Here is a 26825-nt window from a genome sequence, read left to right on the forward strand (position 1 = left end):
ACAGCCTTACCAACACACACATTGTCCAGCCCAGACCAACACACACAGCCTTACCAACAACACAGTGTCCAGCCCAGACCTCAACACACACAGCCTTACCAACAACACAGTGTCCAGTCCAGACCAACACACACAGCCTTACCAACAACACAGTGTCCAGCCCAGACCTCAACACACACAGCCTTACCAACAACACAGTGTCCAGCCCAGAACTCAACACACACAGCCTTACCAACAACACAGTGTCCAGCCCAGACCTCAACACACACAGCCTTACCAACAACACAGTGTCCAGCCCAGACCAACACACACAGCCTTACCAACAACACAGTGTCCAGCCCAGACCTCAACACACACAGCCTTACCAACAACACAGTGTCCAGCCCAGACCAACACACACAGCCTTACCAACAACACAGTGTCCAGCCCAGACCAACACACACAGCCTTACCAACAACACAGTGTCCAGCTCAGACCTCAACACACACAGCCTTACCAACACACACAGTGTCCAGCCCAGACCAACACACACAGCCTTACCAAACACACACTGTCCAGCTCAGACCACCACACACAGCCTTACCAAAACCAAACAGTGTCCAGCCCAGACCACCACACACAGCCTTACCAAAACCAAACAGTGTCCAGCCCAGACCACCACACACAGCCTTACCAACACACAGTGTCCAGCCCAGACCTCAACACACACAGCCTTACCAACACACAGTGTCCAGCCCAGACCAACACACACAGCCTTACCAACACACAGTGGTCCAGCCCAGACCTCAACACACACAGCCTTAACAACAACACAGTGTCCAGCCCAGACCTCAACACACACAGCCTTACCAACACACAGTGTCCAGCCCAGACCTCAACACACACAGCCTTACCAAAACCACACAGTGTCCAGCTCAGATTCATTTCCTCTACTAGGATATGAGAAGGACCTCTTCTCAGCCCAGAGAGACCTGTTATTATTGCTTATTACAGATAACAGGCTTCTTTATTAAAAAGCCCAGAGGACGGACCGCTGCACATCAAATAGGGTACAATATCCCTGGCTGAGGCTACAACAACCTCCAACACGCACACGCACACACACACACACACACACACACACACACACACACACACACACACACACACACACACACACACACACACACACACACACACAAGCATTGATTGGAGGAATGTGATGGCTGCGTCCCCTGTCTGGTGTTGACAGTTAGAACTGTGGGCTAGGGTGTGTGTGTGCGCGCGTGTGTGTGTGTGTAGGCATGCGCGTGCACACCTGCACAGATCTAACGTTAAAATAGTGTGCGTGAAACAGATGCAGGCAGTTGGTGTGTGTGTGTGTGTGTGTGTGTGTGTGTGTGTGTGTGTGTGTGTGTGTGTGTGTGTGTGTGTGTGTGTGTGTGTGTGTGTGTGTGTGTGTGTGTGTGTGTGTGTGTGTGTGTGTGTGTGTGTGTGTGTGTGTGAAAATATTAATGATGAAAGGCAAAGGGCAGGGTGACAAACTAGCTTAGTGAAATAATGACTTCACCTTGTAGAACCATGCTCTTAAAGACCCAAAGTTTATGCACCAATTCACCCCTTTATAGTGTGTGTGTATGTGTATATGTGTGTGTGTGTGTGTGTATATGTGTGTGTGTACATATATGTGTGTGTATATGTGTGTGTATATATATATGTGTGTGTGTGTGTATGTGTGTGTGTATATGTGTGTGTACATATATGTGTGTGTATATATATGTGTGTGTGTGTGTGTGTGTGTGTGTAACCATAGATACGCCTCCTTTTGACCCTAGTCTCACCCTCAATGGAATACATCAACAAAGTCTGTATAAACAAGTCCATTTTGATGACCGAAACACCACATTATTTATCTACGTCACATCCAACACCGTGAAATAGGCCAGACAGTTTGATCTAACTTCCCTAGCGTCTGTGAGCCATTAGCTAAATCCTCTAGCCCTTTACAGGAGCAAAGTGCCACTCTGAGGACAACACCACCTCGCTCTTAAACTGTATCCTTCCCTCTACTTTAGAGATCTACTTTGGGTCAAACCCAAACCAAACCACTTTCCCTGGCAACCTCTGTAGTATAGATGTGGTGAGGGCACCAACTACCTCTCCTCTCATCTTCTATCTCTCCCTACTCCCTCGTGGGGGGGGGCTTGGTGGCCAGGGAGACCAGATCACTGTTCAGGGAGTAAAGTCAGGGAGACCAGATCACTGTTCAGGGAGTAACGTCAGAGAGACCAGATCACTGTTCAGGGAGTAACGTCAGAGAGACCAGATCACTGTTCAGGGAGTAACGTCAGAGAGACACACAGGGAGACCAGATCACCGTTCAGGGAGTAACGTCAGAGACACACAGGGAGACCAGATCACCGTTCAGGGAGTAATGTCAGGGAGACCAGATCACCGTTCAGGGAGTAACGTCAGGGAGACCAGATCACTGTTCAGGGAGTAACGTCAGAGACACACAGGGAGACCAAATCACCGTTCAGGGAGTAATGTCAGGGAGACCAGATCACCATTCAGGGAGTAACGTCAGGGAGACCAGATCACTGTTCAGGGAGTAACGTCAGAGAGACCAGATCACCGTTCAGGGAGTAACGTCAGAGAGACCAGATCACCGTTCAGGGAGTAACGTCAGAGAGACCAGATCACTGTTCAGGGAGTAACGTCAGAGAGACACACAGGGAGACCAGATCACTATTCAGGGAGTAACGTCAGGGAGACCAGATCACCGTTCAGGGAGTAACGTCAGAGACACACAGGGAGACCAGATCACCGTTCAGGGAGTAATGTCAGGGAGACCAGATCACCGTTCAGGGAGTAACGTCAGGGAGACCAGATCACTGTTCAGGGAGTAACGTCAGAGAGACCAGATCACCGTTCAGGGAGTAACGTCAGAGAGACACACAGGGAGACCAGATCACTATTCAGGGAGTAACGTCAGGGAGACCAGATCACCGTTCAGGGAGTAACGTCAGAGACACACAGGGAGACCAGATCACCGTTCAGGGAGTAATGTCAGGGAGACCAGATCACCGTTCAGGGAGTAACGTCAGGGAGACCAGATCACTGTTCAGGGAGTAACGTCAGAGAGACCAGATCACCGTTCAGGGAGTAACGTCAGAGAGACCAGATCACCGTTCAGGGAGTAATGTCAGGGAGACCAGATCACTGTTCAGGGAGTAACGTCAGGGAGACACACAGGGAGACCAGATCACCGTTCAGGGAGTAACGTCAGAGAGACCAGATCACCGTTCAGGGAGTAACGTCAGAGAGACACACAGGGAGACCAGATCACTGTTCAGGGAGTAACGTCAGAGAGACCAGATCACTGTTCAGGGAGTAACGTCAGAGAGACCAGATCACTGTTCAGGGAGTAACGTCAGAGAGACCAGATCACTGTTCAGGGAGTAACGTCAGAGAGACACACAGGGAGACCAGATCACTGTTCAGGGAGTAACGTCAGAGAGACCAGATCACCGTTCAGGGAGTAACGTCAGGGAGACCAGATCACTGTTCAGGGAGTAACGTCAGAGAGACCAGATCACCGTTCAGGGAGTAACGTCAGAGACACACACAGGGAGACCAGATCACTCCTCCTGTCCTACTGGAAATACTGGAGAGAAGAGAGGGAGGGACTTCAGCCATTATCTTACAGACACCCTCATTAGAGAGGTAGAAAGGAAGAATGAGAGAGAGAGACACTATTGGGTCGGATGGAAAGAAAGTAGGAATGAGAGATTTTATGGAGAGACCAGACTGAGAACAAGGTCAGACTGAGAACAAGGTCAGACTGAGAACAAGGTCAGACTGAGAACAAGGTCAGACTGAGAACAAGGTCAGACTGAGAACAAGATCAGACTGAGAACAAGGTCAGACTGAGAACAGGAAGAATGGTATTATAGAGTGAAGGTGAAAGACAGAGAGAGAGAGAGGAGGAGCTGGAGAGAGACAAAGAGAGGCTGCTCTGCTCAGTCCTCTGCCCCTTTGTGAGAAGTGGTGTAGAGAGGAATGAAGGAGCCTGCAGCAACAGTCACCTCCTGTCCTTTCAGACACTGACTCACAGCCCTGTGGTTCCATCTCAAATACCAGGAGTTGGCTGTTATAGACACACACACACACACAGTCGGAGAGACAGGCACACACATGAATGCAAACTCACACACACAAACACACAGTCACTCACAGACAAAGTGAAAAGACACACCCCTAAATACATGCCCCACAGTAGACTCTTGAGAGGAGAGAGTCTGTCTGATACCATCTGAATGGAACTACCTCTTCAAATAAACCTAGATGCCTCAGTATGTCTCAGAGACACACTCTTCTCTGAAACGTCCCCTTGTTCAACTACAGATTGATCTTGTAATCTGATTATCATCTTTTTCTCCTGTTAAAATGGTCTATGGACAGAGTCAGAGCAAATTGAGAACAACTTCCAAACTTAAGACACCAAAAAAACATTTAGACCGATGACTGAATTACAAAGGGCTGTTTTGTGCTGTGTTGGAGAGAAGTGTTTATTTTTTCATTCCTCCCTCTGCAGCTTTGAGGTTTCTACTTCTGTCATGTTTTTGTTGCCCTGAGGGGAACGGAGAATCTGGGAAGGAGAGTACCTGTGTGTGTGTGTGTGTGTGTGTGTGTGTGTGTGTGTGTGTGTGTGTGTGTGTGTGTGTGTGTGTGTGTGTGTGTGTGTGTGTGTGTGTGTGTGTGTGTGTGTGTGTGTGTGTGTGTGTGTGTGTGTGTGTGTGTGTGTGTGTGTGTGTGTGTGTGTGTGTGTGTGTAGGAAGACAGACAGGGCTAACATTGTGATAACACCAGAGGACATTCAGAACTCAGCTGCCAGCCAGTATGGGAGACAGGCTTCCAGTAACCTAGCGCTAACAGGGAAATGATATCGGAGATGTTCAAAACATGTTGTTTTGCCACACGTACAGTACGTGCCTACGTAAAAGTCTAACCAAGAACAGTTCAGTTCAACTCAACACAAATATCAGATATCTCAGATATCCTACAAAAACAGTGAAAACTGTTGCCGAGAGGGCTATCAAATGAAATAGAATGAAGAGACATGGTTGTCTGCTACGGAAAAATGTAATATTCAAAATGACCCCAATGCTAGTTTGATGAACCCGTGTCATCACAGGTTGAACTACCAAATCACTTCGGCTCCAGATGCCAGCCTTGTCAAAACACAAAGTGAACGTTGTCCCTTGTATACCGACTTGAAGCCAAGCAATAAGCAACACCATGGTACTCACAATACCATGGTACTCATAACACTCGTAACACCATGGTACTCACAACACCATGGTACTCACAACGCCATGGTACTCATAACACTCACAACACCATGGTACTCATAACACCATGGCACTCACAACACCATGGTACTCACAACGCCATGGTACTCATAACACTCACAACACCATGGTACTCATAACACCATGGTACTCACAACACCATGGTACTCATAACACTCACAACACCATGGTGCTCATAACACTCATAACACCATGGTACTCACAACACCATGGTACTCACAACGCCATGGTACTCATAACACTCACAACACTATGGTACTCATAACACCATGGTAGTCATAACACCATGGTATTCAGAACACCATGGTACTCATAACACTCATAACACCATGGTACTCATAACAACATGGTAGTCATAACACCATGGTACTCATAACACTCATAACACCATGGTACTCATAACAACATGGTAGTCATAACACCATGGTACTCATAACACTCATAACACCATGGTAGTCATAACACTCATAACACCCTGGTACTCATAACACTCATAACACCATGGTACTCATAACACCATGGTACTCAGAACACCATGGTAGTCATAACACCATGGTAGTCATAACACCATGGTACTCAGAACACCATGGTACTCATAACACTCATAACACCATGGTACTCATAACACCATGGTACTCATAACACCATGGTACTCATAACAACATGGTAGTCAGAATACCATGGTACTCATAACACTCATAACACCATGGTACTCATAACACCATGGTACTCAGAACACCATGGTACTCATAACACTCATAACACCATGGTACTCATAACACCATGGTACTCATAACACTCATAACACCCTGGTACTCATAACACTCATAACACCATGGTACTCATAACACCATGGTACTCAGAACACCATGGTACTCATAACACTCATAACACCATGGTAGTCATAACGCCATGGTACTCATAACACTCATAACACCATGGTAGTCATAACGCCATGGTACTCATAACACTCATAACACCCTGGTACTCACAACACCATGGTACTCATAACACCCTGGTACTCATAACACAAGCACCAACAAGTACAGAGCGTCAGCCAGGGACGCACTCTCACAAATCACATTTGAACCTCAGATTTTACCTCAGACTTTCAGCTCCTGTCACTAGTGGTGATCTTTAAGTCTGAAATATTATTGGCGTAATGATTCTGAACATGAAATCAAATAGATATCAGTTTCAATGACTGTAGACAGCGAGATGTGGGCAGAGTGATGGAGGAGTTATGCCTAGATTTACACAGAGTGTACAAAACATTAGAGACACCTGCACGTTCTATGAAATAGACTGAACAGTGTAGATGAAGGGGAGGAGACAGGTTGAAGAAGGATTTCTAAGCCTTGAGACATTTGAGACATGGGTTGTGTACGTGTGCCATTCAGAGCGTGAATGTTATTGCGGGTGTAGAGAAATTCTTGTGTTTCTAGCTCTAACAGTGCAGTAATACCTAACAATTTCACAACAATACACACAAATCTAAGTGCCTTGGGGTAACTCAATCACAAGCATACACCCCTATGTAATATGCTCACACACAATATGTTCCCTTCATTAATCTGCCTTCTTACATTGGGGGAGGGTTGTTTTCCTGAAGGCCTCAACTAAAGACTGCAGAGCTCAACAGACTCTGAGGAATTAGAGAGAGAGAGAGAGAGAGACTACAGAAAACCACCCTGAGGCACAGTCCACCAGCCTCACTGTATCCAACAGAGACACAGCACAGACAGAGGGAGTCTGGGAACACTGTCCTCAGACACAGCATGGTACCCTCATAACCACCACAGAGAGAGAGAGAGAGAGAAAGAGACAGAGAGAGAAAGTTGGGTTGGAAGGAAATGAAGAGAAAACAGATTGATTTTACAGAATGAGAGAACAAACAGAGAAGCATTGATGGAGAAAGACAGAAGATGCATTGGCTCAGTTCCCCTCCGAGCTAACCCCACCTTCCCCCGCATGACAAGAAACAGAGAACGAAACCCCACTGCGAACATTTAATCAACATTTAATCAACACGGGTGTAGTATTACCCTGTGTGTTGTCATCACTAAAACCAATGGTGATGGTAGGGTATTACTCAACACAGATTAATGGCAGGGGAACAGTATCGTATCTTGGCCGTCGCAGTAGATGTTTGCTCTGTGCGCCCCACGCTGACACGCGACTACACACCCAGTCCCAGGGGCCAAGATGTCCAATAGTGATCAAATCAAATCAAAGTTTATTTGTCACGTGCGCTGAATACAACAGGTGTAGTAGACCTTACACTGAACTACTTACTTACAGGCTCTAACCAACAGTGCAATTTTTTTTAAGTATTAGGTGAACAATAGGTAAGTAAAGAAATAAAAACAGTAAAAAGACAATGAAAATAACAGTAGCGAGGCTATATACAGTAGAGAGGCTATATACAGTAGAGAGGCTATATACAGTAGAGAGGCTATATACAGGCACCGGTTAGTCGGGCTGATTGAGATATTATGTACATGTAGATATGGTTAAAGTGACTATGCATATATGATAAACAGAGAGTAGCAGCAGCGTAAAAGAGGGGTTGGGGGGGGCACACAATGCAAATAGTCCGGGTAGCCATTTGATTACCTGTTCAGGAGTCTTATGGTTTTGGGGTAAAAATCTGTTGAGAAGCCATTTTGTCCTAGACTTGGCGCTCCTGTACCACTTGCCAGGCGGTAGTAGAGAGAACAGTTTATGACTGGGGTGGCTGGGGTCTTTGACAATTTTTAGGGCCTTCCTCTGACACCGCCTGGTATAGAGGTGCTGGATGGCAGGAAGCTTGGCCCAAGTGATGTACTGGGCCGTACGCACTACCCTCTGTAGTGCCTGGCGGTCGGAGGCCGAGCAGTTGCCATACCAGGCAGTGATGCAACCATAATCTCGATATTGCAACTGTAGAACCGTGTTAGTTTCCTGAGGGGGAATAGGCTTTGTCGTGCCCTCTTCACGACTGTCTTGAAGTGTTTGGACCATGATAGTTTGTTGGTGATGTGGACACCAAAGAACTTGAAGCTCTCAACCTGCTCCACTGCAGCCCAGTCGATGAAAATGGGGGCGTGCTCGATCCTCCTTTTCCTGTAGTCCACAATCATCTCCTTAGTCTTGGTTATGTTGAGGGAGAGGTTGTTGTCCTGGCAGCACACGGCCAGGTCTCTGACCTCCTCCCTATAGGCTGTCTCGTCATTGTCGGTGATCAGGCCTACCACTGTTGTGTCGTCTGCAAACTTAATAATGGTGTTGGAGTCGTGCCTGGCCATGCAGTCATGAGTGAACAGGGAGTACAGGAGGGGACTGAGCACGCACCCCTGAGGGGCTCCAGTGTTGAGGATCAGTGTGGCAAATGTGTTGCTACCTACCCTCACCACCTGGGGGCGGCCCGTCAGGAAGTCAAGGATCCAGTTGCAGAGGGAGGTGTTTAGTCCCAGGATCCTTAGCTTAGTGATGAGCTATGAGGGTACTATGGTGTTGAACGCTGACCTGTAGTCAATGAATAGCATTCTCAGTGTTGAGTGCAATAGAGATTGCATCATCTGTGGATCTGTTTGGGCGGTATGCAAATTGGAGTGAGTCTAGGGTTTCTGGAATAATGGTGTTGATGTGAGCCATTAGCAGCGCCCACAGCACCGGCATGGTCGGGATATAATGGAACCAGCTGCCAGAAATCTCAATAAATTAGGATTACATTACAACAATCGGTCACGTAGCCAACTGTATCAGGCTTACATACAATTGACTTACAAGGTAGGCTACTGAGGATTGAGAGATATATCCTTTTAAAATAAGTCTGGCCTGTTGTGTTACATAAAGTTAAACATCATCTGCTGTCACAATGACAAATGAAAATGTCTCTCTAGAAATATCAGATCTATTAAGACTACCTATCATTACCACACCATTAAGACTACCTATCATTACCACACCATTAAGACTACCTATCACTACCACACCATTAAGACCACCTGTATCATTACCACACCATTAAGACTACCTATCATTACCACACCATTAAGACTACCTATCATTACCACACCATTAAGACTACCTATCACTACCACACCATTAAGACTACCTATCACTACCACACCATAAACCTGTTACTCCTACCCCCTACTTTTTCGAACATTCTGTTAAAAATCGCGCAACATTTCAGCGCCCTGCTGCTCATGCCAGGAATATAGTATATTCATATGATTAGTATGTGTGGATAGAAAACACTCAGACGTTTATAAAACAGGTTAAATCACGGCTGTGACTATAACAGAACGTGCGTTTCATCGAAAAGTGCAGGAAAATCTGATCACTGAAAATGGAAAAATATATCCATGCGCGACTTGAACCCATTGATAAAGGTGAACCACATTTAATGGGGCTGAGGTTGCAATACCTACAGCTTCCACACGTTGTCTAGAGTCTTGTCATTTGCCTACTATTTGTTTCTTGGTCAAACAGACGCAAGGCAGCGCATTTCTTCCGGTCTCCGACCGGATATTTCGGTTGAGATTTACCCGGACACTATTTCCAGACGGACAGCTAAAGATTATACTTCGCCTCGTGATCAATTTGATCGCTTATTAACGTTTACTAATACCTAAAGTTGCATTACAAAAGTATTTCGAAGTGTTTTGTGAAAGTTTATCGTCGACTTTTTTAATGTTAAAAAAATGACGTTACGTTATAAGACGCTATTTTTTTTTGTTTATCACACAGTCTTCATAGATCGATATCTAGGCTATATATGGACCGATTTAATCGAAAAAAAGAACCAATAGTTATTATGGGACATCTAGGAGTGCCAACAAAGAAGATGGTCAAAGGTAATGAATGTTTTATATTTTATTTGTGCGGTTTGTGTAGCGACGACTATGCTAATTATTTTGTTTACGTCCCCTGCAGGTCTTTTGGGGTGTTACATGCTATCAGCTAATAGCTTCTCATGCTTTCGCCGAAAAGCATTTTAAAAATCTGACTTGTTGCCTGGATTCACAACGAGTGTAGCTTTAATTCAATACCCTGCATGTGTATTTTAATGAACGTTTGAGTTTTAACTAGTACTATCAGCATTTAGCGTAGCGCATTTGCATTTCCAGATGTCTAGATGGGACGCCTGCGTGTCAGGTAGGAGCAAGAGGTTAAGACTACCACCTGTATCATTACCACACCATTAAGACTACCACCTGTATCATTACCACACCATTAAGACTACCTATCATTATCACACCATTAAGACTACCACCTGTATCATTACCACACCGTTAAGACTACCGATCATTACCACACCATTAAGACTACCTATCACTACCACACCATTAAGACTACCACCTGTATCATTACCACACCATTAAGACTACCTATCATTACCACACCAATAATACTACCTATCATTACCACACCATTAAGACTACCTATCACTACCACACCATTAAGACTACCTATCACTACCACACCATTAAGACTACCTATCACTAACACACCATTAAGACTACCACCTGTATCATTACCACACCATTAAGACTACCTATCATTACGACTAACTATCACTACCACACCATTAAGACTACCACCTGTATCATTACCACACCATTAAGACTACCTATCATTACCACACCATTAAGACTACCTATCACTACCACACCATTAAGACTACCACCTGTATCATTACCACACCATTAAGACAACCTATCATTACCACACCATTAAGACTACCTATCATTACCACACCATTAAGACTACCACCTGTATCATTACCACACCATTAAGACTACCTATCATTACGACTAACTATCACTACCACACCATTAAGACTACCACCTGTATCATTACCACACCATTAAGACTACCTATCATTACCACACCATTAAGACTACCTATCACTACCACACCATTAAGACTACCACCTGTATCATTACCACACCATTAAGACTACCTATCATTACCACACCATTAAGACTACCACCTGTATCATTACCACACCATTAAGACTATCTATCATTACCGCACCATTAAGACTACCTATCACTACCACACCATTAAGACTACCAGCTGTATCATTACCACACCATTAAGACTACCTATCATTACCACACCATTAAGACTACCTATCATTACCGCACCATTAAGACAACCTATCATTACCACACCATTAAGACTACCTATCACTAACACACCATTAAGACTACCTATCATTACCACACCATTAAGACTACCTATCATTACCGCACCAGTAAGACTACCTATCACTACCACACCATTAAGACTACCACCTGTATCATTACCACACATTTAAGACTACCACCTGTATCATTACCACACCATTAAGACTACCTATCATTACCGCACCATTAAGACTACCTATCACTACACACCATTAAGACTACCACCTGTATCATTACCACACCATTAAGACTACCTATCATTACCACACCACTACCACACCATTAAGACTACCTATCATTACCACACCATTAAGACTACCTATCATTACCGCACCATTAAGACTACCTATCACTACCACACCATTAAGACTACCACCTGTATCATTACCACACCATTAAGACTACCTATCACTAACACACCATTAAGACTACCACCTGTATCATTACCACACCATTAAGACTACCTATCATTACCACACCAGTAATACTACCTATCACTACCACACCATTAAGACTACCACCTGTATCATTACCACACCATTAAGACTACCACCTGTATCATTACCACAACATTAAGACTACCTATCATTACCGCACCATTAAGACTACCTATCACTACCACACCATTAAGACTACCACCTGTATCATTACCACACCATTAAGACTACCTATCATTACCACACCATTAAGACTACCTATCATTACCGCACCATTAAGACTACCACCTGTATCATTACCACACCATTAAGACTACCTATCATTAACACACCATTAAGATTACCTATCATTACCACACCACTACCACACCATTAAGACTACCTATCACTACCACACCATTAAGACTACCTATCACTACCACACCATTAAGACTACCACCTGTATCATTACCACACCATTAAGACAACCTATCATTACCACACCATTAAGACTACCTATCACTAACACACCATTAAGACTACCACCTGTATCATTACCACACCATTAAGACTACCTATCACTACCACACCATTAAGACTACCTATCACTAACACACCATTAAGACTACCACCTGTATCATTACCACACCATTAAGACTACCTATCATTACCGCACCATTAAGACTACCTATCACTACCAAACCATTAAGACTACCACCTGTATCATTACCACACCATTAAGACTACCTATCATTACCACACCTTTAAGACTACCTATCACTACCACACCATTAAGACTACCACCTGTATCATTACCACACCATTAAGACTACCTATCATTACCACACCATTAAGACTACCTATCACTACCACACCATTAAGACTACCTATCATTACCACACCATTAAAACTACCACCTGTATCATTACCACACCATTAAGACTACCTTTCATTACCACACCATTAAGACTGCCTATCACTACCGCACCATTAAGACTACCACCTGTATCATTACCACACCATTAAGACTACCTATCATTACCACACCATTAAGACTACCTATCATTACCACACCATTAAGACTACCTATCACTACCACACCATTAAGACTACCACCTGTATCATTACCACACCATTAAGACTACCTATCATTACCACACCATTAAGATTACCTATCATTACCACACAATTACGACTACCTATCACTACCACACCATTAAGACTACCTATCATTACCACACCATTAAGACTACCTATCATTACCACATCATTAAGGCTACCACCTGTATCATTACCACACCATTAAGACTACCACCTGTATCATTACCACACCATTAAAACTACCTATCATTACCACACCAATAAGACTACCTATCATTACCACACCATTAAGACTACCGATCATTACCACATCATTAAGACTACCACCTGTATCATTACCACACCATTAAGACTACCACCTGTATCATTACCACACCATTAAGACTGCCTATCATTACCACACCATTAAGACGACCTATCATTACCACACCAATAAGACTACCTATCATTACCACACCATTAAGACTACCACCTGTATCATTACCACACCATTAAGACTACCTATCATTACCACACCATTAAGACTACCTATCATTACCACACCATTAAAACTACCACCTGTATCATTACCACACCATTAAGACTACCTTTCATTACCACACCATTAAGACTGCCTATCACTACCGCACCATTAAGACTACCACCTGTATCATTACCACACCATTAAGACTACCTATCATTACCACACCATTAAGACTACCTATCATTACCACACCAATAAGACTACCTATCATTACCACACCATTAAGACTACCACCTGTATCATTACCACACCATTAAGACTACCTATCATTACCACACCATTAAGACTACCTATCATTACCACACCATTAAGACTACCTATCATTACCACACCATTAAGACTACCTATCATTACCACACCATTAAGACTACCTATCACTACCACACCATTAAGACTACCACCTGTATCATTACCACACCATTAAGACTACCTATCATTACCACACCATTAAGACTACCTATCACTACCACACCATTAAGACTACCACCTGTATCATTACCACACCATTAAGACTACCTATCATTACCACACCATTAAGATTACCTATCATTACCACACAATTACGACTACCTATCACTACCACACCATTAAGACTACCTATCATTACCACACCATTAAGACTACCTATCATTACCACATCATTAAGGCTACCACCTGTATCATTACCACACCATTAAGACTACCACCTGTATCATTACCACACCATTAAAACTACCTATCATTACCACACCATTAAGACTACCGATCATTACCACATCATTAAGACTACCACCTGTATCATTACCACACCATTAAGACTACCACCTGTATCATTACCACACCATTAAGACTGCCTATCATTACCACACCATTAAGACTACCTATCATTACCACACCAATAAGACTACCTATCATTACCACACCATTAAGACTACCACCTGTATCATTACCACACCATTAAGACTACCTATCATTACCACACCATTAAGACTACCTATCATTACCGCACCATTAAGACTACCACCTGTATCATTACCACACCATTAAGACTACCTATCATTACCACACCATTAAGACTACCTATCATTACCACACCATAATATATAATAATATATGCCATTTAGCAGACGCTTTTATCCAAAGCGACTTACAGTCATGTGTGCATACATTCTACGTATGGGTGGTCCCGGGAATCGAACCCTCTACCAACTGAGCTACAGAAGGACCATCATCACTCAAGTGACTTCCTTTCAAACTGCCCACATTCTTAGTTCAACCTATGGACAGGTGATTGAAGTCAAACCTCAGGTTCAACTCCAAACCATACCACTCCTCACCAGTAGGGGTCCTATTCCAACCTAAGTGACCTGCCACACCTTGGGAAGTTAACCACTGAGGCTAGGGTGCCATTTGGAAGGCGCTGCCACTTAATCGCTGCTACTCATTGTGTTTCAATCTGGACATGGGACAAGAAAGTTGTCACAGGGGACCTACAGTACGTGTGTGCGCTCCATGTCTTCGACCTCCGTTTTACTAGTTCTGTAACACAGTGTCTTCCAAATGGCACCCTAGTCCCTATATAGTGCACTACTTTATACTACAGTCCTACTCCCTGTATAGTGCACTACTTTTGACCAGAGCCCTATATAGTGCACTACATTTGACCAGAGCCCATAGGGAATAGGGTGCCATTATGCGAATCAAACAGTGTTGGCCCAATACTGCGGCTAAAGGGCTAGCAGGATGTGTACAGTAGGATTGCCTTCCATTGTCCATTGTTACAGGGACTGCCTGTCTGGACTGACTGTGGCAGATTGGCTGGGCTTCCATGAAGAGGAGGGGAAATACCCAGCCCCAAGAACACACAGTTAGAGGTAAAAATAAAACACAAAAGCAGTAGAAGTGAAGCTTCCAGGAATACTTTTCCCACCACAACAAGTTCCTTGTGAAAAAACAAGACAGGTCAGCTAAAGTAGAGATGGAGACTAGGTCAAAGGCCCAATGACCAAGTAGGGCTAGACTTGCCTATATTAGCCAAGCTATATTAGCCTAGCTATATTAGCCTAGCTATATTAGCCAAGCTATATTAGCCTAGCTATATTAGCCAAGCTATATTAGCCTAGCTATATTAGCCTAGCTATATTAGCCAAGCGATATTAGCCAAGCGATATTAGCCAAGCTATATTAGCCAAGCTATATTAACCAAGCTATATTAGCCAAGCTATATTAGCCAAGCTAATTTAAAATGCACATTTATGAATGGCTGAAGTCAATGGTAAGAGTGTGCCATTTCCAGTTATTGCTTATCCCTTCAAACGTGTCCCTTCCTAAACAAGTAGTCTGATTAATCCAAACCCAACAGTTTTTCCCCGCCCTGTTCCCAACTGGATGTGATGAATTGGAGTTGTTCTATCATTAAGCTGCTTGATCCCCCCCCCCCTCCTTTTAGTCTCAATCTGCAGCAGGAGCAGGTGTTGCAGGTTACCAGAGCCAGTTGATCCCTTCCAGACCAGTTCCCTGTCCTTGACTCTAGCCTCGCCTCACCTGTGACCCTGGGGAAAGTGTACTACCTAAAAGTCAAGATCTCTTTACCAAGAAAGCAGTAGTAGGTTACTACACACATACAAGGAGGAGGCTACATGGATGAAGCTTAATGGATGATGCTTAATGGATGAGGCTACATGGATGAGGCTTAATGGATGATGCTCAATGGATGAGGCTACAATGGATGAGGCTAATGGATGAGGCTACGTGGATGAGGCTTAATGGATGATGCTATAGTGGATGCTTAATAGATGATTCTTAATAGATGAGGCTACATGGATGAGGCTTAATGGGTGATTCTACATGGATTAGGCTTAATTGATGAGGCTTAATGGATGAAGCTTAATGGATGATGCTTAATGGGTGATGCTTAATGGATGAGACTACATGGATGATGCTTAAGGGATGAGGCTACATGGATGAGGCTACGTGGATGAGGCTTAATGGATGATGCTATGTGGATGCTTAATAGATTATTATTAATAGATGATGCTACATGGATGAGGATTAATGGATGATGCTACATGGATGAGGCTTAGTGGATGATTCTACATGGATTAGGCTACATGGATGAGGCTTAATGGATGATTCTACATGGATTAGGCTTAATTGATGAGGCTTAATGGATGAAGCTACATGGATGAGGCTTAATGGATGATGCTTAATGATGATGCTTCTTGGAACAATTCGCTTCCATCTCATTTCTGTATCAATTCTGATGAGAGGAAAGAGGGGAGAAAGCAAATTTTCTGTAATCTATAGAAACACACCCACTGTGTCCCGGACTGCTGTTGGGGCTGGGAGGTGTCGTGAGAACAATCTGCCTCGAGCCCATTAGCCTATCAATTAATGACGTGGCTGCGTGCTCCTCTGAAGACAGACAGGACCCCCTGTCGGTCTACACCTCGTGGTCCTTTGTGTTGTGCCTTTCCATCCCTCTGTAGCAACCTTGTTGGTTCTATGTTGAATTGATACACATTCGCATGAAACAATATTTGGCACATAACCACTCCATGGAACTCAGCTAAAGTGAAAATATTTGGTCAAAACAAGGAAAAACGAACAAGGACACTGAAAGCAATTGTTTTGATAATACATTTGACAATTAAACAACACCCTTTTTTTCCTCAAATACAAATGCTACACCGGTCAAGGTGATAGCATGCTACTGTATCGATACATACCAGTAACGTACATTGTTACAAGCCTGCTCGTTTTCGTCTAAAAACAATGCACAATTTCTTACAACAAAGTGCAAGAGTAGTATAACAATGACTTAAAGTAGGATAGCAGACGTAAACCAAAAATCGGTACCTTTCCCGTTTTTGTCCATGTCGCCGAGATAACTCCTGGGTGTGTACTTCTCCTGTGTTCTTCCCCGTGACAATAGAAAAGCACGTACGCGCCTCTCCTCCAAGCGCTCCTTGCTTCCTTTCGGTGTGTGATGGGACAGACGCCGATTCTAGCTGTCAAGAAACACAGGGGACCAGATGGACACAGATAGTAGCCAATCGCAGTCGTAGCTTACATGGGCTTGCCCAATCACAGCGAATAATAGAAGGGGTCTTTGGTCATTTATTTTAAAATATCTATACTATTTAGTGCCTTTGAGAACTATCAACATCAAGGTACAGTAGTAATATAGAATGGAGGTATTCTCAACCTACTGTCTGGTTTACTCGGCAGGCCATTTGAAACCATTATGAATCAAATGACAAAAATGATTCATAGAATGATTCACTCCCTCTCATCAGCACCTGTTTCAACATTAATGTATTCACTCCGTAGGAAAATGATTCCGTAGCAAGACTCTCCGTCCCGGACAGATGTGTACCAGAGCAACAAATGAGAAAACTTGAGATCAAATGAAATATTTATTTACAAGACCTACTTCTAATGTCCTGTTCTAATTCAGTTTTGAGACAGACTAAACGGGTGGGTATCAACCAATAAGGATGTTGTATCCTTGTCTGTCTGGAACGACTAGTTTCCTCACACCACACTGAAGAGTAGACTATCACGTAAAAACGTAGCTACTCTCAATTGATACTACTGTGACACATTCGTTTGTCTGAGAACAACACAAAATAGATTTCAGTGACAGCTCAGACAACCATCCAAACAGTCAGCATTCTGGCATTCCAATGCAGCCGTTTTTAACTCAATATCAAATCATTTATTGTTAACAATTAAGTACCTTCATGTGATTATTTATTATTTAGCAATAATTATTTAGCAATAATTTAGCTAGGACTGTCTGGGAATAGTCTAAGTAGGTAGGGGAACACTGATAACGAGCCATTATTGGCAGAGAAGTTTGGAACTCTCTTTCTTAATGGTCTATTAACTAATTTAATCGTCTGATGACATCACCAGGGAGGCCAAAATTCCATCCCATCAAAACAGGCAGACATTTCAGATGGACTTTTCAAACAGCTGTTACACTAAAAGGGCATGATCATCATTTCCACAATTCCACACTTTTATTCCAACCTCATAGTATGAAAATATATATAAAGAACAGGAAAATCACGTTTTTTGACTGCACTTGTACTGGGCCTTTAAGTTACCATAAAAACACAGAACATGTCAAAAGAAATGGTACTGAATGAAACATTTATTTAAAGATGGACATCAGTATTTCTTGCAAACCAGTGAAGTAAAATAAGAAAACAACTCAACAAAAGCTAAACAAAAGGCTTAGTTACAGCGTAATAATAATTTCAACCCATTTCGCCATCCTCTTATCGTCCTCCACTGAGCCACAACTACTCTGAACAAAAATGTAAACGCAACATGTAAATTGTTGTTCCCATGTTTCATGAGCTGAAATAAAAGATCCCAGAAATGTTCCATACGCACAAAAAGCTTTTTTTCCCTCTCTAAAATTGAGCACAAATTTGTTTACATCCTTGTTAGTGCGCATTTCTCCTTTGCCAAGATCATCTATCCACCTGACAGGTGTGGCATATCAAGAAGCTGATAAAACGGCATGATCATTACACAGGTGCACCTTGTGCCGGGGACAATAAAAGGCCACTCTAAAATGTGCAGTTTTGTCACACAACACAGATGTCACAACACAGTTTTGAGGGAGTGTGCAATTGGCAGGAATGTCCAGTTGTTGAATGTTCATTTCTCTACCATAAGCCGCCTCCAAAGTCATATTAGAGAATTTGGCAGTACGTCCAACTGGCCTCAAAACCGCAGACCACATGTAACCACGTCACCCCATCCAGCTTCTTTACCTGCGTGATCGTCTGACGGGGTGCTGAGGAGTATTTCTGTTGGTAATAAAGCCCTTTTGTGGGGGAAAAACTCATTCTGATTGGGTGGCTGCAACCCTGCCCAGTCATGTAAAATCCATAGATTAGGTCCTAATGAATTTATTTCAATTGACTGATTTCCTTCTATGAACTGAAACTCAGTCAAATCTTTGAAAATGGTTGCGTGTTGCGTTTATATTTTTGTTCAGTATACATAAAATCACAGCATATGGTATCCATTGGTGACACAGTTCTTTGTGTGTCCACACCATATAATTAGGAATTGGAATACTTATTTAGTCAGATCTTAATGGTTTACACAGACAATGCAAAATAAACGATGACAGAACCAAATTCATTTGAACATATTCTTCATTTTGCAAAACACCAACGCCAACGTCCTTCTAATTGTGGCTTGGAGAGAGGAGGCTTTGGGTTAAACTGAGCCATTAAGTTAAAAGAAGGAATCAAATCCTATTTGATAAAGACTAATCATCCCATAACATTTGGGTCAATGCAATATTAAAAAAGGGACATTCTACAACAACAAAAAGTAGCCTATGGCACTTGTCTGCGACTGTTGTGGCACAATGGGTACACCGGTATACAGAACCGTATTCATAAATACCTTTAATTACAATCAAACAAGCAAAAACATGGGTAGTCACTCATTGACAAGATGTTAAGTCATATTATGTATCTATATTAAAGGCAGAACAACAATACATCCGGTTGCATCTATGGGCAGCTTGCTCTGATGTCCTGTACTGTAAAGTTGTGAATCCAACACTATATTGACCTAGATGTGAGGACTCGCTGCTGTTTACGCCGCGTGGAAGGCCTGTTTGTCTAAAGAGATGATGAAACGGGCTCTGGTTGTGCAATCTGGCCTAGCTTGAACTATCTGGTCTATCTGAGCTCTGCTGATCTGGCCTGAACTTGCCCCTAAGACACTGACTGATCTACGGACAGTTTTGCATTTCCCCCCTAATGGTTAAGGTTAGGATTTGGAGAATTAAATCCGATCCTAGATCTGTATCTAAGGGCATGTTCGGAGCTCAGACCTGGCTGGATATGTGGTCCTTAGTTTCGGCCTTCCAGGGAACACTATGGTTTCCACAGCTGTTCAAATAAGACAACAAACACAGTCTTTCCCAACAGCCCTCCATGGTGGGAAAACCCTTCTCACCATTGATAACGTTACATCAACATTCTTTCAATGTTACAATAATGTTGCAACGGTGAGCCACTTTGCCAGAGTGTCAACAAACCCCAAAGGTAATTTGACTTTTAACCAATCAGAGTCTGGTTTGAACTGTATTCATAGTAATATGCCATCTAGCTGACACTTTAATCCAATCAGAGACTGGTTTGAACTGTATTCATGGTAATATGCCATCTAGCTGACACTTTTATCCAATCAGAGTTTGGTTTGAACTGTATTCATGGTAATATGCCATCTAGCTGACACTTTTATCCAATCAGAGTCTGGTTTGAACTGTATTCATGGTAATATGCCATCTAGCTGACACTTTTAACCAATCAGAGACTGGTTTGAACGGTATTCATGGTAATATGCCATCTAGCTGACACTTTAATCCAATCAGAGTCTGGTTTGAACTGTATTCATGTTAATATGCCATCTAGCTGACACTTTAATCCAATCAGAGACTGGTTTGAACGGTATCCATGGTAATATGCCATCTAGCTGACAATTTAATCCAATCAGAGACTGGTTTGAACTGTATTCATGGTAATATGCCATCTAGCTGACACTTTAATCCAATCAGAGACTGGTTTGAACTGTATTCATGGTAATATGCCATCTAGCTGACACTTTAATCCAATCAGAGTCTGGTTTGAACTGTATCCAATCATGGTAATATGCCATCTAGCTGACACTTTAATCCAATCAGAGACTGGTTTGAACTGTATTCATGGTAATATGCCATCTAGCTGACAATTTAATCCAATCAGAGTCTGGTTTGAACTGTATCCATGGTAATATGCCATCTAGCTGACACTTTAATCCAATCAGAGTCTGGTTTGAACTGTATTCATGTTAATATGCCATCTAGCTGACACTTTAATCCAATCAGAGACTGGTTTGAACGGTATCCATGGTAATATGCCATCTAGCTGACAATTTAATCCAATCAGAGACTGGTTTGAACTGTATTCATGGTAATATGCCATCTAGCTGACAATTTAATCCAATCAGAGTCTGGTTTGAACTGTATTCATGGTAATATGCCATCTAGCTGACACTTTAATCCAATCAGAGACTGGTTTGAACGGTATCCATGGTAATATGCCATCTAGCTGACACTTTAATCCAATCAGTGACTGGTTTTAACTGTATCCATGGTAATATGCCATCTAGCTGACACTTTAATCCAATCAGAGTCTGGTTTGAACTGTATTCATGGTAATATGCCATCTAGCTGACACTTTAATCCAATCAGAGACTGGTTTGAACTGTATTCATGGTAATATGCCATCTAGCTGACACTTTTAACCAATCAGAGACTGGTTTGAACTGTATCCATGGTAATATGCCATCTAGCTGACACTTTAATCCAATCAGAGACTGGTTTGAACTGTATTCATGGTAATATGCCATCTAGCTGACACTTTTAACCAATCAGAGACTGGTTTGAACTGTATTCATGGTAATATGCCATCTAGCTGACACTTTAATCCAATCAGAGACTGGTTTGAACTGTATTCATGGTAATATGCCATCTAGCTGACACTTTAATCCAATCAGAGTCTGGTTTGAATGGTATCCATGGTAATATGCCATCTAGCTGACACTTTAATCCAATCGATTTACGGTCATGCGTGCATACATTTTTTTATTTGATTTATTATTTGATTTAAACTAACTGTACAACTTAACTACACACGCATTCATACACAAATCACTCTTCCAAACTCAACTTTATAAACCATAGTTCGATAAAGCTGACACGAGATTTTAGGTAATGCATTTTTCAACTTTATCGCCATTCACATTCAACGAGGCACACTCAAGCACTTCAATTTGCTGCGGTCTCCTTTTGTTTCGATAAAGCACTTTAATTGCAGATTGACATTAGAAATCAGACAGAAGACATGAGCTTTTATGTAGTCTTACTAACAGAAGGAGCTAAATTAAAATGGATATGAATTCAGATTGACTGTATGTTTGCCACTATACCTTCCCATTAGATTTAAAGATGCCATCCACATCCTCCCTTCAAATGTCTATAAATACATTTTGAACATTAAAGCAGCTGAATTGGGCTTTTCATCGGACAAAAGTGGTGTTGTGTGTTGTCAAAGAATGAACAAAGTGATCAACAGCATCAAGAAAACAAGCACACACTTTCATGCATTTCCATTGTAGATGAACCTCAACAATCTCTCATATACATGTGCTAACGCTAACATTTACCTTGGCTTGCATAACAAACTCTGAATGATTGGTTGAGCTTCCGGAGACGAAGCAAAGCCAATGCATGTATTTCCACTACACACTGCGTGTGACCGTTGATGGGTTTTTACAAAGAACAAACATAGAAAGGGTTAATAGTCTATCACAGAAGGTCTAGATGAAGCTCATTGTTAATTCAATTAAGCAAAACTTAACTGGTTATGCTTCAGTGCTGCTGCAGGTCTGTGTTAAAATAGTGTGGTGACAACGAACAGATAAGCGTGGCATAATAAGTGTCTCATCTGAAAACGATCTCAAAGCGTTCATAGAAACGTCTGACAATGATTCCACAAGTCAAAAATAGCTTACAAAAATAATGTTTTTTTTTTTTAATGGGAGGGCCGTGTACGTAAAAGTGTCTGGCAATGCGGTGTTTGACCATGTGACTTGAAAGACCCTGTTGCTCCACACATCTGCGGTGGGTGTCAGTGGTGCCAATGCTAGAGCCGGTACCCATGATTCTCGCTGCTGTCCCTGATCCAACCTCAACTCTCCTATCTTCACTGATCGACGAGTGGCTTGTTGTAACAAATCACAGCTATCAAATAAACTACCAACGTAAAACATATTTTCTTATCTTCACTTAAGATTTCTCTCAATTTGTATGAAGAGAAAACAAACACAAATATAGTACGGTGCTTTGACGTTTTCTGAAGTCAAACTGTAGTAGATTTCTTATCCCTGTCTTTGGCCTTGACATGCAGCAGTGTATTGAGTAGCCATGCCCTCCACTGCTGTAAAATGATACCTCTGTTGTTCAGATATGAGATCTGTGGTGGGTTAGAGGCTAGAACAGGCTACAGTGGGGAAAGGGAGGATAAGGAATGAAAAGGAAGGAAAGAGAAGGTGATGGAGTGAAAAAATTGTAAGAGGAGAGGTAAGGAGAGGTGGGATGAGAGAGAGAGGAGAGAGAGGAGAGGTAAGGAGAGGTGGGATGAGAGAGAGAGGAGAGAGAGAGAGGAGAGGTAAGGAGAGGTGGGATGAGAGAGAGAGGAGAGAGAGGAGAGGTAAAGGAGAGGTGGGATGAGAGAGAGGAGAGAGAGGAGAGGTGGGATGAGAGAGAGAGGAGAGGTAAGGAGAGGTGGGATGAGAGAGAGAGAGAGAGAGGAGAGAGAGGAGAGAGAGGAGGAGGAGAGAGTGGGATGAGAGAGAGGTGGGATGAGAGAGAGAGGAGAGGTAAGGAGAGGTGGGATGAGAGAGAGAGGAGAGGAGAGGAGGTGGGATGAGAGAGAGGTAAGGAGAGGTAAAGGGAGGTGGGATGAGAGAGAGAGAGAGAGAGGAGAGGTAAGGAGAGGTGGGATGAGAGAGAGAGAGAGAGAGAGGAGAGGTAAGGAGGAGAGGTGGGATGAGAGAGGTAAGGAGAGGTGAGAGAGAGAGGAGAGAGAGAGAGAGAGAGGTGGGATGAGAGAGAGAGGAGAGGTAAGGAGAGGTGGGATGAGAGAGAGAGGTGGGAGAGAGAGGAGAGGTAAGAGGAGAGGTGGGATAAGGAGAGAGAGAGAGAGAGAGGTGGGATGAGAGAGAGAGGTAAGGAGTGGGTGGGAGAGAGGAGAGAGAGGAGAGGTAAAGGAGAGGTGGGATGAGAGAGAGAGGAGAGAGTGGGATGAGAGAGAGAGGAGAGGTAAGGAGAGGTGGGATGAGAGAGAGAGGAGAGAGAGGAGAGTAAAGGAGAGGTGGGATGAGAGGAGAGAGAGGAGAGGTAAGGAGAGGTGGGATGAGAGAGAGAGGATGAGAGAGAGAGAGAGAGGAGAGAAGGAGAGGTAAAGGAGATGGGAGAGAGAGAGAGGAGAGAGGAGAGGTAAGGAGAGGTGGGGAGAGAGAGAGAGAGAGAGAGAGGAGAGGTGGGATGAGGAGAGGTGGGATGAGAGAGAGAGGAGAGAGAGAGAGGAGAGGTAAGGAGAGGTGGGATGAGAGAGAGAGAGGAGAGGTAAGGAGAGGTGGGATGAGAGAGAGAGGAGGAGAGGTGGGATGAGAGAGAGAGGAGAGGTAAGGAGAGGTGGGATGAGAGAGAGAGGAGAGAGAGGAGAGGTAAAGGAGAGGTGGGATGAGAGAGAGAGGAGAGAGAGAGAGAGGAGAGGTAAGGAGAGGTGGGATGAGAGAGGAGAGGTAAGGAGAGGTGGGATGAGAGAGAGGAGAGGTAAGGAGAGGTGGGATGAGAGAGAGAGAGAGAGGTAGAGTAAAGGAGAGGTGGGATGAGAGAGAGAGAGAGAGAGAGAGGAGAGGTAAGGAGAGGTGGGATGAGAGAGAGAGGAGAGGAGAGAGGAGAGGTAAGGAGAGGTGGGATGAGAGAGAGAGAGGTAAGGAGAGGTGGGATGAGAGAGAGATGAGAGAGAGAGGAGAGGTAAGGAGAGGTGGGATGAGAGAGAGAGGAGAGAGAGGAGAGGTAAAGGAGAGGTGGGATGAGAGAGAGAGGAGAGAGAGAGAGGAGAGGTAAGGAGAGGTGGGATGAGAGAGAGAGGAGAGGTAAGGAGAGGTGGGATGAGAGAGAGAGGAGAGGTAAGGAGAGGTGGGATGAGAGAGAGAGAGAGAGAGAGGAGATAAAAAGGTGGGATGAGAGAGAGAGGAGAGAGAGGAGAGGTAAGGAGAGGTGGGATGAGAGAGAGAGGAGAGAGAGAGAGGAGAGGTAAGGAGAGGTGGGATGAGAGAGAGAGAGAGAGAGAGAAGAGGTAAGGAGAGGTGGGATGAGAGAGAAGAGGAGAGGTAAGGAGAGGTGGGATGAGAGAGAGAGGAGAGGTAAGGAGAGGTGGGATGAGAGAGAGAGGAGAGGTAAGGAGAGGTGGGATGAGAGGAGAGGAGAGGTAAGGAGAGGTGGGATGAGAGAGAGAGGAGAGGTAAGGAGGTGGGATGAGAGAGAGAGGAGAGAGAGGGAGGAGGAGAGGTGGGATGAGAGAGAGATGTAAATGCATCTAAGGAGAGGTGGGATGAGAAGAGTGAGAGAGAGTAGGAGAGGTAAGAGAGGTGGGATGAGAGAGAAAGAGAGAGAGGAGAGGTAAGGAGAGGTGGGATGAGAGAGAGAGGAGAGGTAAGAGAGGTGGGATGAGAGAGAGAGGAGAGGTAAGGAGAGGTGGGATGAGAGAGAGAGGAGAGGTAAGGAGAGGTGGGATGAGAGAGAGAGGAGAGGTAAGGAGAGGTGGGATGAGAGAGAGAGGAGAGAGAGAGAGGAGAGGTAAGGAGAGGTGGGATGAGAGAGAGGAGAGAGAGAGGAGAGAGAGAGAAAAAAAGCGAGAGAGAGAGAGCGAGAGAGAGAGAGAGAGAAAGAAGAGAGAGAGCGAGAGAGAGAGACGTTAGACGGTGGATAAGGAAAGAGAGTGAGACCTTATAAAAACAGTGAAAGGAACAAGTGGAGACAATCAGTAAAAGGAACACACATGAAACCAGTGAGAAACACAGAAACAAAGAGAAAAAAAAACACATGAATTTTAGAAAAGCTGCCATTTCTCTTTTTTTCCAGAGGAAGGGAGAGCGGGATGCAGAACTCGCATAGAGGGATGAGAGGAGAAGAGGATTGGAAGAAACGGACACATGTAAATGCATCTTGTTTAGGTGATATTTCAGACCATGACAAAAGCAGAGAACAGCCTCAACGTTGAATGTTACACTACATGGAAACCATTGGGTACTCCCAACCACTCCCCATTCTGTCTGCGATTAGATGTTTCTCAGTTGTAACGGTGCATATTTAGATTATTAGATGTTTTTTCTTTCTTCCAGACAGGACAACTATGACTGGAGACCCCTTATAATGACGATCTTTAGAAAATCTGTTCTTCTTCCACAGAGCCATGCGGTCAAACTGATTCAGGGTCATCCCAAACACATGGTGGAAGTCCTCTGGGGAGAGGTGTCTCTGGAAGAAACACACATACAACAAGATTTGTTTATATTATTTCGAATGACAAGGCAGAGAGGAAAGACACTACATGGCCAACAACTATGTGGACACCTCTTCAAATTACGATCTTACATCTGTAGATACACTACATGG

General features: G+C 43.6%; 1 protein-coding gene and 1 long non-coding RNA gene across 51 annotated transcripts in view; one reads left to right on the forward strand and one right to left on the reverse strand.

Moving 5' to 3' along the window:
- afap1 (actin filament associated protein 1) overlaps positions 1 to 17550 on the reverse strand; it is a 163136-nt gene extending 145586 nt beyond the window's left edge. The window contains exon 1 of the mRNA XM_052459352.1: positions 17414 to 17550. Within this exon, the coding sequence (XP_052315312.1) occupies positions 17414 to 17432 (19 nt within the window). The 5' untranslated portion in view covers positions 17433 to 17550. The remainder of the gene's footprint in view (positions 1 to 17413) is intronic.
- Positions 17551 to 23711: 6161 nt separating this feature from the next.
- On the forward strand, positions 23712 to 26127 carry LOC127906713 (uncharacterized). 50 transcript variants are annotated; one of them, XR_008062523.1, is made up of 6 exons: positions 23713 to 23762; positions 24404 to 24438; positions 24796 to 24836; positions 25386 to 25463; positions 25541 to 25616; positions 25872 to 26127. It is a non-coding gene; the product is annotated as an uncharacterized LOC127906713 (long non-coding RNA). The 50 variants fall into 50 exon arrangements; XR_008062521.1 differs by lacking the exon at positions 24404 to 24438 and adding an exon at positions 25281 to 25346 and having other exon boundaries at positions 23715 to 23850; positions 24827 to 24868; XR_008062517.1 differs by lacking the exons at positions 24404 to 24438; positions 24796 to 24836 and adding exons at positions 24837 to 24868; positions 25281 to 25346 and having other exon boundaries at positions 23717 to 23861.
- Positions 26128 to 26825: the final 698 nt, after the last annotated feature.

The sequence above is a fragment of the Oncorhynchus keta genome, chromosome 13, assembly GCF_023373465.1.
Source record: "Oncorhynchus keta strain PuntledgeMale-10-30-2019 chromosome 13, Oket_V2, whole genome shotgun sequence".
In the NCBI taxonomy this organism is placed as follows: Eukaryota; Metazoa; Chordata; class Actinopteri; order Salmoniformes; family Salmonidae; genus Oncorhynchus; species Oncorhynchus keta.